This window comes from Eriocheir sinensis, chromosome 50 (assembly GCF_024679095.1).
Source record: "Eriocheir sinensis breed Jianghai 21 chromosome 50, ASM2467909v1, whole genome shotgun sequence".
Classification (NCBI taxonomy): domain Eukaryota; kingdom Metazoa; phylum Arthropoda; class Malacostraca; order Decapoda; family Varunidae; genus Eriocheir; species Eriocheir sinensis.
The window spans coordinates 8,382,088-8,398,564 of NC_066558.1; the positions used below are offsets into that span (position 1 = coordinate 8,382,088).

Sequence of the window (16,477 nt, forward strand, 5' to 3'; positions counted from 1 at the left end):
AAGGGAAATACATGTTGAAGCCCCATTACTGAAGAACTTATTGTTGTATTATGAGGCTCCTTGTGAAAATTAACACACTCGTAGAACACTATTAATTTTACTTTGGCCCTTCTTGCATTAAGATGAGATTCAGTTTTAGTAGTGCAATGCACATTGGCCTTTTACAATTAATACTATAGAACAATATGTACGCACTATTACTGCATCGTGAAAGTCTCCATCACATTGGAAATTAATAGAACAATATTAGGTATTCCTATTTATTGAAAACACAAATACAGATTTACTTCAATATTGGTATGGTGTTTTGTTTTAGCACAATAGATTCCTGGTTCGGTCACCAAAAACAAAAAAATATACATAAAGTAATAGAAACATAACAGATAGTCTTGCATTGAAAGATAATCCTTACTTTCCAAACATGACTACTGAAATAACATTGAAAATATCACGACAATGAAAAAGAACAAAATAATAGATAGGAAAATGAAATTACAGCATCCATAGATATTGTAGAAAAACAAAACTGCTTTACCAAGTTTGTAGTATGTTGTTTGCCCTAAATTTAAACACTTATCCGATAAACTAATGGCAATATTCTGCTAAAATTCATGCATTGAAAAATTCCTGTGAAACATGAAATTACTGACAAAATATAAAAGAAAATTCTCCTTAAGCAAAAAAAAAAAAAAAGGATTGAATATAATAAATAAACCTAGCAAGTAAATAGTGTTAAGGACAAACAAGGCTCTTCTATCATCTAATCATTGTGGATGTCCATTTCCCCTGGTTCATCAAGGTATTCATCAAAGGTGTTTGAGTCATCACTCTTCAAAGCTTTATAATAGAGTTTGCTGCTTTCCGAAATATAAGGAAGCAGATCCATGAGGTCCTCTAGTTTTTTTGCTGGTATTTTTCGTTCAGATTGTTCTCTATGAACTAGTGAAAATACCGTTGGCCTTCCTTTGATGGTTCTTCTTAAATCCAACTTCTTCTATGCTTCCTGCTCGAACGATGTCTTGTATAGGAAGGTACCAATACTCTCTGCATATACAATTCTCTTGATTTTTAGCCACTGAATATTTTCCTTGTCCGTATTTTTCTTTCTATTCACGAGTGGACCGTCAGATTGGAAGAGATTTTTTGCTTGCAAAAAGTCTGATGCTTTCATTTCAGTCACCTGCAACCTGTTCTTTCTTGGAATACTTCGGATTATGTTAGCCCAATCTCTAGGCACTTCAATAACTGCATTTGTGTTCTTTTTTTGTTTTTCTATGGCTGCATGAATAGTATCAGCTTCCATGTGAGTATGTCCTGGCTCTAAGTAAGTGTGGCTTATGCTGAGATTTTTTTTGTATGCTATTTCCATTAGCATGGCTGATAAAAATACATTCCTATTTTGACCACTACAGCAGTCTGAGTAGAGGCGTACATCTGTGATATTTGGAGGCAGCCTTTCTAGCCATAATAGTAGCGCAGATCCAATTTCTTCACTTCCCCTTCCTGCAATAGTCTCATCCCTCAGCATACAATGGGCCTTCACTCCTTTATCTGATGTTTCAAAGATAGTGAGATTATATACTGCTAACTGCCTTTTGTAGAATGCTATACCTGTCTGTAAAAACGGGCACGGTAGAACCTTTTGAAGGTCAAAAGATGCTGTGACTACTCCTGGAGTCGTTGCTGCATGCTCTTTGTCAGCTTTTTTTGCCAGATTTTCTGCCAAACAATGATGATTATTTCTTGCTTCTTCTATATCCATTTTCTCCTGCCAACAGCAGTCATAAGTTTTTTAAATTCATCACATTTCCCACAAGTGTCTTTTACCGGGTGATGAAATGAGAGATTGAATTTTTCATTGAATACTTTCCTGTAGGTGTGTTCCTTACACGGTACAATGCTTTCAGCCTCACACATAGAAACATAGAGGCGATACATTTCTGAAATAGACAAATTTGGATCTAGGTATTTCCTGTTTGAGTCAGTTCTATTACTGTCTGTTTCAGGTTTTCAATTATATATATATATATATATATATATATATATATATATATATATATATATATATATATATATATATATATATATATATATATATATATATATATATATATATATATATATATATATATAAATATATATATATATATATATATATATATATATATATATGTTGGTGTCTTTTCATGAAAGTGTTTTAGTGTACTTTCATATTATATGCAATCATATACAATATTTGCTCAAGGGCACCAATAATATTGAGTTTTTTTCAAGAGGGCCAATGTAAGCATTTCGTTAGGAATCGTAAGTCATTTGAGAGGGAAAAGGGCCAAAGTTTGTATTGGCCCTAACTTCATGTGATAGTTTAAGATGAAAAAGGGCCAATGTCAAGATTGGCCCTTCTTGCTCTCAAAATAACAAAAGATTGGTAGGACATAGAACCAAGGACTCCAAATTTCTCACACTTCTAATGGAGAACAAGATTGGCCCTTCTACCACTAAAACAAACATCCGTTGAGAAACCGTTTGGTGGGCGAAAGTCAATTTCGCCATTTTTGGACATTGGCCCTTTTTGCACTCAGCCAGAGATATATATATATATATATATATATATATATATATATATATATATATATATATATATATATATATATATATATATCTTCGCCTGTGGCGCCGGTAGGCTTGATTTGATTGAACTCGCGTCGTCCTGAACGCGGCACCGTCACGCTATCCACTCAACCATCGCCATGCAAAAGAGAGAGAAATAGAGAGGTAGCGACCCTTTCTGAGTGGTACCAGCGCGGTCTCGTGGGGAATCCCTGAGTCGCGCCCAAGGGCTCAATTTAAAATCGATAGACTATAGGTTTAATAGCAGTTATCCAGTAACGATATAATTAACAAAGTACACTGAACTTCATAATATAAAACACCAATTACATGAAGCTATCTAGATGATGATAAGGGTTATATTGACGATGATGTTTCACAAATTTGCGTCTTCATCCCCCCATCCCTCCCCACGTCAGGCCGAGAAGGAGTTCGAGAAGGCGGTGAAGGCGGGTCATCGGGCTGTGATTGCGCGGGAGCATGGCGACTCTTGCGACATCTTCAAGCTGAACCTGGGAAACTTTCCGTCAGGTGTGTGTGTGTGTGTATGTGTGTGTGTGTGTGTGTGTGTGTGTGTAGAGGAGGCAGGCAGCTTAAGAGAAAAAAAGAAAAAGAAAAAGTCCTTTGGAGCTGCTCCTGTAAATAGTGGATATAGTAAAAGAGAAAGTGTGTGTGTGTGTGTGTGGTTCCAATCCTTAAGCTCTTTATCGTATACGCATACATTCTTGGCCTTCTCATACATCCATTCTCTTAGTCTTATACATCCATCCCTCTCCTCGTCACAGCGTCGCGTGCCGAGATAACTCTCAAGATGGTGATGGAGCTAAAGGTGCAGACAGACGGAGGGATCAGCTTCGTCTTGCCGACTGTGCTCAACCCGCGCTACTGTCCCCCCGATACCCCTATGCGGGATATCAGCACTCGAGGTAGGCAGAATATAACGGTTTCATCTTTGGGGTTTGATAGTGCCGTTCCTGTCTTTACTCCTCCCCTCTGTCCTCTGTGCCACAACTTTATCTGTGACGCAAAAACTGACTGATGAATTTATGATAACTGTTTCATCTTTCGGGCTTTGCTATCGCTGTTTCTGCTTCTATTCATCCACTTTATTACTTATATCACAACTTTCTCTATGACACAATAACTGACTGATGAAATTATGATAACGGTTTCATCTTTGTGGTTCGATATCGCTGTTTCTGCTTCAATTAATCCTTTTTATCTTCTATGCCACAACTTTCTTAGTCTGGGATCCAAAAACCCAAAACAGAAATTTGATAATTTTTGTCAACCTGCTGTAAAATTTTCGACCCTTGGAACATGATTATGTGGGTGTTAGACATCCGAAAAGTGAATTTGGACACTTGGGTCAGATTGCGCCACAAATTTCAAATCCTACAGCCTGAGCAGCTACAATCCCACGAATTCTAAACAGTGATTCTCGTCAGGCTTCAGCTTCCCCAGGCCTCCATCATCGTTTTTTGAGCACATCTGTAGTGGTCAGAACTTGGGCTTACAGATAACCCAAATTTTGAGTGGTAAATTAAGAGAAAAAGAGGAGGGTAAAACTGGGGTTTAAGAACTTGACTAGGAGATGTCTTGGGTAAGCTGCCACCACTCTAACGATCTAAGGAGAATAAGTCTCCTTAGCCTCGTAGGGAGAATTGAGTAGAATAGAAAAACAAATGCGTGTGTGGGGGGGTGGGGATTATATCTTGACCTTGAGGGTGAACTTAAGGAAGAAAACGGGTAACGTGGAGAGGAGCGAGGGGATATGAAGGTCGTCGGCTACGTCGTCACTCACACACCTTCCGGACAAACACCGTGTCAGGTTATAAGGGAAAAAAAGTTCGGGGGGGGGGGGGGCGTACCAGTATCAATTTATTTCCTGTATCAGATTGGTATATTTGATCGACTTTAACTTGAGCCCTGTGGCTTAGCCCGGGTAACCCACCATTGTTTACACATCTAGCGATGACCTGTGCATGGCGATCTGTCTCACTGTTAGTCTGTACGTTATCTATTTATGGATTATGTATTTATTCATAATACGACTGCATGGTGTTATGAATGGCTTAGGATTTGAGGGAAAGACAACGACTCTGTAAACCTTCCATTTCACTTGGCAACGTGGCTCATGCGATTGTGCCGCACCATTCACCCTTCCGCCACCATGGAAGACTCACGTAGGTCTCTCTCTTGCGTCCTGCACAGCCAAGCAAAAGATATTATATATAACGTAAATAAGAGAGAGAGGGGTGGGTGGGCGAGGGGTTAGCGAGCACCTCTGAGGAGAGTGGTCGGGTGATGTGGCGGGAGCGTGGCTCAGGAGAGCCGTGCCTAAAGGCTCAAGTTAGAGTCGATCGACTATAATTCAGAGCATTGTGGCGGTGTAGTGTCATCTGTCATCCCGTATCGTAAGACATCTCATCCCCAACTTCGCATCGCGGAACTCAATGTTTACTATCACAGAGTAACTAAGTGAACCATCTAAGTTTAAAGAAGTACCAAGGAGGACCTAAAAAGCGATGCAAAGCGGAACAGGTCACAAGAAGAAGAAGAAGTGATTGTTGATATCCTAGCTATATACATACATACGTCATCATTTGCTTTTATAATAATGTAAATAAACTTAGGTGAGACAGATCCCGATAAGCAGTCGACAAAAGACATGGTACCGTGTCGAAATTCATGTATGTATTCAGGATGGGATGTCTCACGATACTGGGATGTCTCATGACACCAGAGCGGGAACAATATTAGGTCCCCTCAGGGGGGAAATAGATCGAAGAACCCTTATTTCGTATCCCGCTAAAGAATCCTCTTACAACACAGTGTATATAAATATATCTATAAAGATACAAAGCCCTTTCAACCCAGTACTCTGCTGGCTGAGCACGAATGAATAAGTATACACGTACACATAAATCTCTCTCTCTCTCTCTCTCTCTCTCTCTCTCTCTCTCTCTCTCTCTCTCTCTCTCTCTCTCTCTATATATATATATATATATATATATATATACACACACACACACACACACACACTCGGGTTGAGCCTCGGCGTGAGGAATTCAATCCTGACGCGGAGATTTGACTCACAACAAGTAAACTGACTAGGGGGGGAGAAAGTGGTTAATAACAAATGTGTTTAATGTTTACGTGAGGCAGCAGGTGGGCAGACACATGGGGAATTCGTTGAGCCCGACCTGTGGTTGAGAAACAGCGGTGTGTTATTCCCTCTCTGACTTACGTTTAACGTGCGCCGAGTTTTTATGGGGGGGGGGGGACGGGAGAAATGCAAGAGTATAACAAATCGATTTTCTACGTCGATAGGGAAAAGAAAACCGTGTAAAGACTATTATTGCCTCAAAGAGCAACTCAGGCAGGTGATAGGAAAATTTACCGAGTGGCAAAAATCTTCGTAACTGTACTAAATTTATCTGATGGTAATTATGCTCCAAGCGGTCGGGGGCACTCGCATAGAATTCGCGCGCCACTCACAAGTAAAGGGGCTCTCACACATTCCCGGTCCCGGTCGCGACCATCCCCGATGGCTCCCGATAAGCCGGTCGCCGGTCGACCGGCTGTAAGATCGGGGATTGTCGGCGGCAGACCGCCGGTCTACCGCCGGTCGACCCTGAGGACCGTAGACGCAGCCGACCACCGCCGGTCAACTTTAAAATTTTCAAAGATATCGGCGATGCGCCCGGTCGACCGGCGGTGTCGAAAAATGTCGCCGGTCGACCGGCGGTCAGCCGCCGACACCCACGGCAGACCGGCGGCAGACCGGCGGTAGGCCGCGAGTGAACACCTGTGTCTGACCTGGGGATTAGCAAGGGAGGAAGGAGGAAAACGAGGAGGAACAGGTAGGAGCGAGGGATGAAGAGAGAGAGGGAGATGAGATAAGGGAGGAAGAGGAATGGGTGAAAGAGTGAAAATATATATATATATTTATATATTTATATATATATATATATATATATATATATATATATATAGAGAGAGAGAGAGAGAGAGAGAGAGAGAGAGAGAGAGAGAGAGAGAGAGAGGAAGGAAGAGGAATGGAAGGAGGAACAGGTGGGAGGGAGGGAGGAAGAGAGAGGGAGGGATGGAGGAGTGGGAGGGAGTGAGGAAGAGAGAGGGAGGGATGGAGGAGTGGGAGGAAGGAAGGGAGAGGATGGAAAGAGATGAAAAAAGGAGGAAGAGAAAGGAGAGAGAGAGAGAGAGAGAGATAGTGTTTTATGCATACGAATGAATTTAGGTATGAAGCTGTTTATGAGGTAATTATAAATATATGAAAATGAAAAGAAAGTGTTTGCTCGTCAATGTGCCGCAGGTCTGCCGCCGGTAGACCGGCGGTCTGCCGCCGGTAGGCCGGCGGTCTACCGCCGACTGACCTGCTGCAGTCGCCCGTCGGAGAAATCGAAAATCGTATGTGGTCGCCGGTCTACCGCAGGCAGACCGGCGGTAAGCCGCCGGTCCAGGGATTATCGCCTAGTTTGTCGGCGGTCAGGCCCCGATCGGCTTATCGGGAGTCATCGGGGACGATCGGGACCGGGACCGGGAATGTGTGAGAGCCCCTTAAGAGTTATGGGGAACAGTGGGAGACGCCATGCTTGTCGCTAGCGGGTGTTTGGCGCGAAACCCAGCCGGGGAGGAGTGGGTAGGGAACCCTGACGGGGTAATGCGCCATGTGTGGCAAGGCAGAATGTGTAGTGCGAAACAAGGAAGACAAGAACACGTGAGCGGGGAGGGAGAGGACTGAACACCCAAGCAGGGTATCCTGCTGGAGACAAAAGAAAAAGAAAAAAAAAAAAAAACATATTACGGAATGCGGAAGTCTAACGGATGGAGGGGGGGGGGGGGGGGGGCATACTTAACATTTACAATACTTAACATACGTATACTTCATATCTTTCTTGTGATCCTTGTACATTCCGTTCTTAACTTAACCTAAGCTATCCTGGCATTACACGAGTAGATTTTTGCCGAGACTCACCTGTAACCTGTCAAATACACTCTACATTCCAGCCGGAAAACTAAACGATCCCAAGGACGGGCATGTGAGTGGAGGAGACTTACTAAGCTGCGTTCCCTCCCTGAAATATTCCCTGTAACCTCTTAGTGGCACCTGTCGATCCACCTGTAATTTACATCCCCTGAGGGTCGTTTCTCGTCTCTTCACCTAACTGACGAGAGCAGCTATAGGAATGGAAAAGGATATCCCAGCCAACCTCACACCTGGTTCACTAGCTTGGCGGACAGACTTGCTCGCTCATGGCAGTCTCGCTATCGAGTTACCCCCTGAGAAGTGGGCGCGCATTCATTCTACCTGTCTCTCGGCCACAGTCACTTTCACATCACACAGTCCTTTCTCATTCACCCACCACTCAGTAACTGGGGAGCACCCAACAGGTCCTGAAATACCCGCTGCTACGCGAGCGGTGTTAACTTTAAAGTGAGAGGCTTTCCCTAGCCCTCCCGAATTAAAACACCCTATCAAGCACCCTACTCTGCCCCTTAATTGATTGGCGTGATACACCTACCGGTAGAAGGAAATAGGGGTGAAGCAGCCCGGCTTCAGGCACATACATCTTAACATTCTTTAATCAACCTCCAGGGGGGCTTCGCACTCGCGGTGGCAACTGTTCATCGTCTGCGGGTCGAGGTCGAAAATACCGTCTGGTGGTTCTACCAACCACTTTTCACTTCCATAGTAAGATTTCACGTGTCCAGCGGCCTCTGAACCCTTTTTCCCGTGAATAGGTTTTCTACCACGTACACTACCACCCAACAGTACTTCTACCACTCTGTACACACCATCCCACCTGGAGTTAAGTTTTCGGCAGGTGCCCGGTATCACTGTCTCTTTTTTGACCCATATTAACGACCCTTCCACAACACTGTGGTTTGCTCGCCTCCTATTGGCCACTTTACGGTACTATCGCGTAATTTTCTGTTGTGTGTTGCGGATGAGGGAGTGCGCTGCTGCCATCTCATCGTCTTCGCCGTCTACTAACAGAAGGGCAGCACTTATCGGGTGACGCGAGAAGAACGCGAAGTAGGGTTGCTGTCTCTTGGAGGTGTGCACACTGCACAGCCTGGTTCATAGTAATCTGGCAGGGTTGAAGCAGTTGGGGTCAGCGAAGGGGGTGGCCCTGGCAGAGGGCGGAGAGGACCGACTTGAGGATCCAACGCATCCTTTCCGTGATGCTGTTGCCTGTTGCCTTGGGGGTGGTAGGATGTGGTGTAGAACAGGGTGACGTGGTGCTTGTAGCAGAACTGTTGAAACTCCTTACTGGTGAACTCGCCTCCATTGTCCAAATTCCAGAACAATGCCACGGGGGACCCCATAGTCTGCCAGATACTGCCTTAATACGTATATAATGTGTGTGGAATGTTTGGTTTTAAGGGGGAAGAACCTAATCAACCTACTATAATGGTCAACTAAAGTGAGGGCGTAGCGAAACCCATGGGTTACTGCTACCATATCAGTAAGATCTATGCCTACCCTCTCCAACGGCTTAAACACAGGGGGAAGTTCTTTCCACTGTTGCTGCAGTCCTGACTCACCCTTGAACCTTTGACAAGTTACACATTTCTTAACATATTCACATACATCTACCTTGAGATTGGCCCAGTAAAACATTACCTCGGCCTTTTAAATGATTTTCCTTTTGTCCTAATTGACCAGACAACTCATGGGCATGTTGAGTGGCTTGCACCGTCAACCTTCGTGGGACTATGAGGCTGTAGTGGAGGCTGACGTCTGTCTTTTCCCGTACAAAGTATAACATTTCCTCCACTAAGGCAAATTGATCGAGAATGGCCATGGGGAGCCTTTTACTGGGGATTTTTCCACCTTGCAAATAGGAAACTAACTCTCCCCAGACCGTTACCTCTCTCTGTTGGACCATGAACTTTTGTTTGTCTAGGCCAAACTACGAAGCTTCGGGAGGCCGCACTATTATTCTAAGTGGGCGAGAGAGATGGTCAGCCACAAAGTTATCCTTGCCTTTCAAATATTGAATCTCGTAATTATACTCTCGCAACTCCAAGATCCAGCGGTTCATGTGCGGTGATTTGGTTTTTCGTTTGAAAATACTAGTGAGGAGTTGATGGTCAGTCACTATGGTAAATAGTGTACCCCGAAGGTAATGGTGAAAGTTTCGACAGGCAAGTATGACTGCGAGGGCTTCCTTATCAGTCGTCGAATAGCGCGCCTCGCAGGGGTTAAGTTTTATGAGAAGTAACCGATTGGTTTGTTTGAGCCATCGAGCTGTATCTGATTGCGAGGACGGCGCCAACGTGACTGTTACTCGAGTCGGTGGTGAGAATGAAAGGTTGGTCAACCTGAGCCTTGACTAAGATAAGCACGTCCATGAGGTAAGATTTTAAGGGTTCAAAAGACTGTTGGCTCTCCTCGGTCCAAATGAACGTGGTTCGGGTACGGGTGAGGTTAGTGAGTGGGGCGTCAGTTTTGGCAAACGAGGGGACGTGTATCCTATAGAATTCACACATCCCTAGGAAACGTCTCACTTCCTTCACCAAATTAGAAGCTTTCATCTTGGCTAGCTTCGATAGTCTTAGGGTCTGGCTTGCTACCTGCCGCAGATATGCGGTGGCCCCGGAAAGTGACTTCCTTTACCTCGAAGGTGCACTTGCTTAGGTTGAATTTTACACCGTTGTCGGCAAGAAGTGTGAAAAGTTGTTTTAGTCTAGTTAGTAGTTCGGGGAAGCTGGGGGCCCACAGAATCAAGTCGTCCAGGTAGTTCCTTACCCATCCCTGCTGTATAACGGGGGTGAGCATGGAAGCCATACGCCGGGAGAAAATAGCAGAACAGTTAAGCCCGAAAGGTAAACGCGCCTGAAACGGTATAGGGTGATTCCATCACTGAAAGTAGTGAGATCTCGACTTTCCTCGTACAACATTAGTTGAAAATAGGCTTCCCGCATGTCAAGAGTGACGTAGTAGGGATGACCTGCGGCCTGTTCAACTAATTCCACCAGGCGAGGGAGAGGGTACACGTCAGTAGCCAGGTGTTTATTCACATCCCGATAATCTGGACACATTATCTTTTTTACATCAAAGGATGCGGCTCAAGGGCAACAAAAAGAGTAAAAAAAAAGCCCGCTACTCGCCGCTCCCACTAAAGTAAAAAGCAAAGGGTAGGCAAAAGAGAGGTCACTTTCGGGTGGAGAGGTGTCTTGATACACTCTTCTTGAAAGAGGTCAAGTCATAGGCAGGAGGAAATACAGACAAAGGAAGATTGTTCCAGAGTTTACCAGTGAAGGGGATGAAAGAATGGAGATGCTGGTTAATTCTTGCATAAGGGGTTTGGACAGTATAGGGATGAGCATGAGTAGAAAGTCGTGTGCAGCGGGGCCGCGGGAGGGGAGGAGGCATGCAGTTAGCAAGTTCAGAAGAGCAGTCAGCATGAAAATATCGATAGAACATAAGAACATAAGAACATAAGAACGCAGGAGTCTACAAGAGGCCGGTAGGCCTGTACGAGGCAGCTCCTTTGACCCTAAGCTCCCGTGTATCTAACCCCACCTAATATCGCTGTCCATGAATTTATCTAATCTATTTTTGAATGTGACAATTGTATTGGCACTCACCACATGACTGCTAAGCCTATTCCACTCATCCACCACCCCGTTAGTAAACCAATTTTTGCCTATGTCCCTGTTGAATTTGAACATGGCGGCAAAATTTAAGATTTAGAAGGCTGTCAGTAAGAGGAGGGGAGCTGATGAGACGAAGACCCTTAGACTCCACTCTGTCCAGAAGAGCTGTGTGAGTGGAGCCCCCCCACACGTGAGATGCATACTTCATACGTGGGCGGACAAGGCCCCTATATATGGAAAGCATTTGTGCGGGGGAGAAGAACTGGCGGAGACGATACAGAGCGCCCAACCTCGAGGTGTATTTACTAAGACTATAGGCGAGAGCCAAGCCGCTGTAGATCTTTCTATGATATGTCGGTTTTCCATGCCTTCCAGCATATCAGCAATCAGCTGTTTAGCTTGTTCTAGGTATCTGTACATTGGCCCGCGACTGGGGTCGTCTACCTTGATGTGAGCGGGGGAGTCTCTATTTAACTCTAATTCCTTTTCATCAAGGATGGAGAGAGGATCATTTTGTAGAATGAGTTGACGCAAGTCTATTTGCTCTGATCGAGTGAGGTGCTGCCATTTTTATTTATTAATTCCCCTAGTCTTTGAATTCGAGTACCCTGACGGTTAACTTGATCGTTTTGCGGGAGGAGATCATTGTGGATTTGTTGGGTGGCCCAACAAACCGTCCCCTCCCGAGGGGAGGGGACGGTCTATACCTTCTCGAACGACCCTAGAATGGTTCCTGGCTTAAAAATCTTGTCGCTCTTGGTGACGTTTGTGAGAGGGAGGTTAATATCACTCTCATGGTTCACCTCGACAAGAAATGGGTGACTACTGTGACTGAATCTGGGTAGTGGGTAGACCAGTAGTGTGGTGCCTGGTTCTTATTTAACAGTGACTGACACAAAACGTGTTTGATAAGGGGACAGTTTCTCAAGGTGAAGAGGATTGATCTGTGGAACTGACTGGGTTGGTTTTGAAATCTCTACTAGGTCGAGCTTCACCCGTTCCCCTTTATTCCTCTGTCTGGGAATATGATTTACTACGTATGGGGTGTTTCCCCACACCATGACACGCCATTTTCCGTCCCAGGTAAGCGGGGCTTGCCCTAACACATCACACTCAAGAAGTATATCTGGTGAGAGATAGGATTCTGGCACTACAGGGAGCCACTGTTTACGTATGTGATCATTTCTGACTCCGATTTCTGTCCATAAAAGATTCTGAGAGGTGCGCCGGTGACGCCCTGCAACCAAGGTGGGTTTCGCCTGGCGTTAATTTCTTCCCAAAGTCGTTTGGCGACTGATTCTTTAACCAAAGTGTAGCTACTCCGTGTGTCGACTATAGCCTGGATTATTTTGTTGTTAACTGTTACACTGATGGTGGGGGAGATGTATTTGTCAGCCAGTCACGCTAGAGAATTTGGAGGCTGTGCGGGGGCTAGCGCCTGGGCCTGGGGTGGCTGGTAATTTTCCTTCAGACATTGGGGGTCTCTTTGCCGACAATTCGGCTGATGACAATCAAAACAGAGACCTGGGGCCGGTTTCCTCTAACATTCACGCAAGTCGTGAGAGGAATGGACCGTATTGGCTATACAGGCAGCTCCACATGTGGCCACTCATCTCCAAGCTGAATTTTCCATAGAGTTCAAGTTATAGACTAGAGTGCGTCTGAGGCTGCCTCAGAGATACACAGCCATGATACCACCCTCGCCCCAAACCGATGATTGCACACATTTCACTCCTACCCGATTTAATTTTTTGTTCCATGTCAAATAGTAGAGTCAGGAAATCGGGTAGGAGTAAAGTGTGTGCAGTCGTTGGCTTGGAGCGGTGACGGCACCAAGGCCTTGTATCATGGAGGCAGCCTTAGACGCACTCTAGTACATAACTTGAGTTCTATGGAAGTACTGCTCTGACAGTTCATTGAGTGGCCACGTGTGGCGCTGCCTGTATATAGCCAATACGGTCCATTGAGGCAATATGCGCAGTATTTCGTAGGGTAAGGCGATTTCTATTTGTGTTCCCATTCCGGGTGGGTAGAGTCGCTTTCAACTCTGACCTGCTTACGTAAGTCCTCCACTTCATCTGCTAAAGCCGCTGTGGCCGGGGGGACTGTCTTAATGATTGACATGAGTTTCCCTTCAACTCTTTCTCTCCCTTCACTCGACCAATGTACTCCATCTTCCGAGAGGGTTTCTATGAAATCGGTTGAGGTGAAATATGAGGTTCGGCTGGTTACGGTGTGTTTGATCCTCCTATTTACCGAAGGAACTAATCGGACTCTCCCCCGCGTAAAAACGAGGTTCAATCACGCAATTGTGCACTACAGCCTCGCAATCCCTTTCGATGGTGTCGTGAATTTCCTGAATGGTGCTGCAAAGTGTATTGGGGTTTGTATTTACATTCATATCATTGCTACCTAGCCAGAGGAAACAAAAGTCGTGTTCCCACTCCAGTACTCCGTTCAATCGGTTGTCCGAAAAAGAATGAATCTGTTCTTCCGCCTGGGGCTCTGAATATTTTAATTTCAGTTTCTGGTACAATTAACGTGTGAGGAAGCTGACTGTGCCCTACCAAGGAAACTTTAATCATGATTCAGAACTGTTCCCGACACGGGAGAGTGCCTCTGGTGTGCTACGAGTGATTATATCCTACTTAAGCTGCTACCAGTGTAGTGGTCAGAGCTTGGGGTATACAAATAACCCAGGGGTTTGAGTGGTAAACTAAGAAAAAAAAAAGAAAAAAAAGGAGGAGGGGGAACAAATGGGGTTTAAAAACTTGATGTACATATGACTAGGGGATGTCTTGGGTAAGCTGCCACCACCCCAAAGATCTAAGAAGAATAAGTCTCCCCAGCCTCAGGGGAGAACTGAGAAGAATAGAAAAAACAAATGCGTGTAATGGGGGGGGGGGGGGTGATTATACCTTGACCTTGAGGGTGAACTTAGGGAAGAAAACGGGTAACGTGAAGAGGGGGAGGGGATATGGAGGTCGTCGGGTACGTCGTCACTCACACACCTTCCGGACCAACACCGTGTCAGGTTATAAGGGAATTTTTTTTTTGGGGGGGGACGTACCAGTATCAATTTATTTCCTGTATCCGATTGACAATTCAGAGCACTGTGGCGGGCACAATATTAAGCCCACTCGGGGGGGTGATAGATCGACAAACATTTATTTCATATCCCGCTAAAGAATACTCTTACAACACAATGTATATAAATATATCTATATAGATACAAACCCCCTTCAACCCAATACTCTGCTGGCTGAACAAATATGAATGATACAAGTATACACGTACATATGAATGTCCTTGAACCGATCGATATATATATATATATATATATATATATATATATATATATATATATATATATATATATATATATATATATATATATATATTCGGATATATATATATATATATATATATATATATATATATATATATATATATATATATATATATATATATATATATATATATATATATATCTATATATATATTACAGCAAAGGAGACAGTTCAAGGGTAAAAAAAAGGTAACAATAATGAAGAAAAAAGCCCGCTACTCACTGCTCCAAAACAAGTCCAGAGGAGTGGCCGAAAGACAGGTCAATTTCGGGAGGAGTGGTGTCCTGATACCCTCCTCTTGAAAGACTTCAAGTCGTAGGCAGGAAGAAATACAGATGAAGGAAGATTGTTCCAGAGTTTACCAGCGTGAGGAATGAAAGATTGAAAATGCTGGTTAACTCGTGCATAAGGGATTTGGACAGTAAAGGGATGACCTTGAGTAGAAATTCGTGTGCGGCAAGGCCGCGGGAGGGAGGGAGGCATGCAGTTAGCAAGTTCAGAAGAGCAGTCAGCGTGAAATCATCGATAGAAGATTGAGAGAGAAGCAACATGGCGGCGGAATTTAAGAAGTAGAAGACTATCAGTAAGAGGAGAGCTGATGAGACGAAGAGCCTTAGACTCCACTCTGTCCAGAAGAGCTGTGTGAGTGGAGCCCCCCCACACGTGAGATGCATACTCCATACGAGGGCGGACAAGCCCCTGTATATGGATAGCAACTGTGCGGGGAAGAAGAACTGGTGGAGACGATACAGAACGCCCAATCTCGAGGAAGCTGATTTGGTGAGAGAGGAGATGTAAATTTTCCAGTTAAGATTTTGAGTTAAGGATAGACCGACGATGTTTAGTGTTGAAGAAGGTGACAGCGGAGTGTTGTCGAAGAATAGGGGATAGGTGTTTGGAAGATTGTGTCCAGTTGATAGGTGGAGAAATTAAGTTTTGAGGCATTGAAGGACACAAGGTTCGTTTTACCCCAATTGGAAATGATAGCATGGTCTGAGGTTAAGCGTTCTGCAGCCTTTAGTCTGGAGTCATGCAATTCCTGTTGAGAGGGTCTTCTGTTGAAAGAAGTTGCATAATGCAGAGTGGAGTCATCACCGTATGAGTGGATAGGACAGTTTGTTATGAAAGATCATTGATGAATAACAGGAAGAGAGTGGGTGATAGGACAGAGCCCTGTGGAACACCACTGTTGATAGGTTTAGGGGAAGAACAGTGACCGTTTACCACCCCAGAGATAGAACGGCCGGAAAGGAAACTGAAGCTAATGGAACAGAGAGAGGAATATAATCCGAAAGATAGCAGTTTAGAAAGCAGAGTTGTGCCAGACAGTGCCCAGACTCTATCGAAAGCTTTCGATATGTCTAGCGCAACTGAGAAAGTTTCACCGAAACGGCTAAGAGAGGATGACCAAGAATCAGTTAAGAGAGTAAGAAGATCGCCAGTAGAACGCCCCTTGCGGAACCCATACTGGAGATCAGATAGAAGGTCAGAAGTGGAAAGGTGCTTCTGAATTTTCCGGTTAAGGATTGATTCAAAAGCTTTAGATAAGCATGAAAGTAAAGCTATAGTGCGGTAGTTTGAGGAATTGGAACGGTCACTCTTCTTGGGCACAGGCTGTATGAAGGCGTACTTCCAGCAGGAAGGAAAGGTAGATGTTGACAGGCAGAGGCGAAAGAGTTTGGCCAGGTAGGGTGTCAGCATGGAGGCACAGTTTTTAAGGACAATAGGAGGCACTCCATCAGGTCCATAAGCCTTCTGAGAGTTGAGGCCAGAAAGGGCATAGAAAACATCATTCTTAAGAATCTTAATAACAGGCATAAAGGAGTCAGAGGGGGTATGAGTAGGAGGAATATGCCCAGAATCGTCGAGTGGAGTTGCTTCAGAAA

At 44.5% G+C, this 16,477-nt stretch overlaps 1 protein-coding gene across 9 annotated transcripts in view; it reads left to right on the plus strand.

Moving 5' to 3' along the window:
• LOC126982374 (von Willebrand factor A domain-containing protein 5A-like) overlaps window positions 1-16,477 on the plus strand; it is a 77,647-nt gene that overhangs the window by 16,044 nt on the left and 45,126 nt on the right. For all 9 annotated transcript variants that reach the window (XR_007735152.1, XR_007735153.1, XM_050834387.1 and 6 more), the window contains 2 exons: window positions 3,030-3,141; window positions 3,396-3,536. Coding sequence is in view for 7 of the 9 variants with exons in the window: in XM_050834387.1 (XP_050690344.1) it covers window positions 3,030-3,141; window positions 3,396-3,536 (253 nt within the window). In the remaining 2 variants the exon portion in view is untranslated. The remainder of the gene's footprint in view (window positions 1-3,029; window positions 3,142-3,395; window positions 3,537-16,477) is intronic.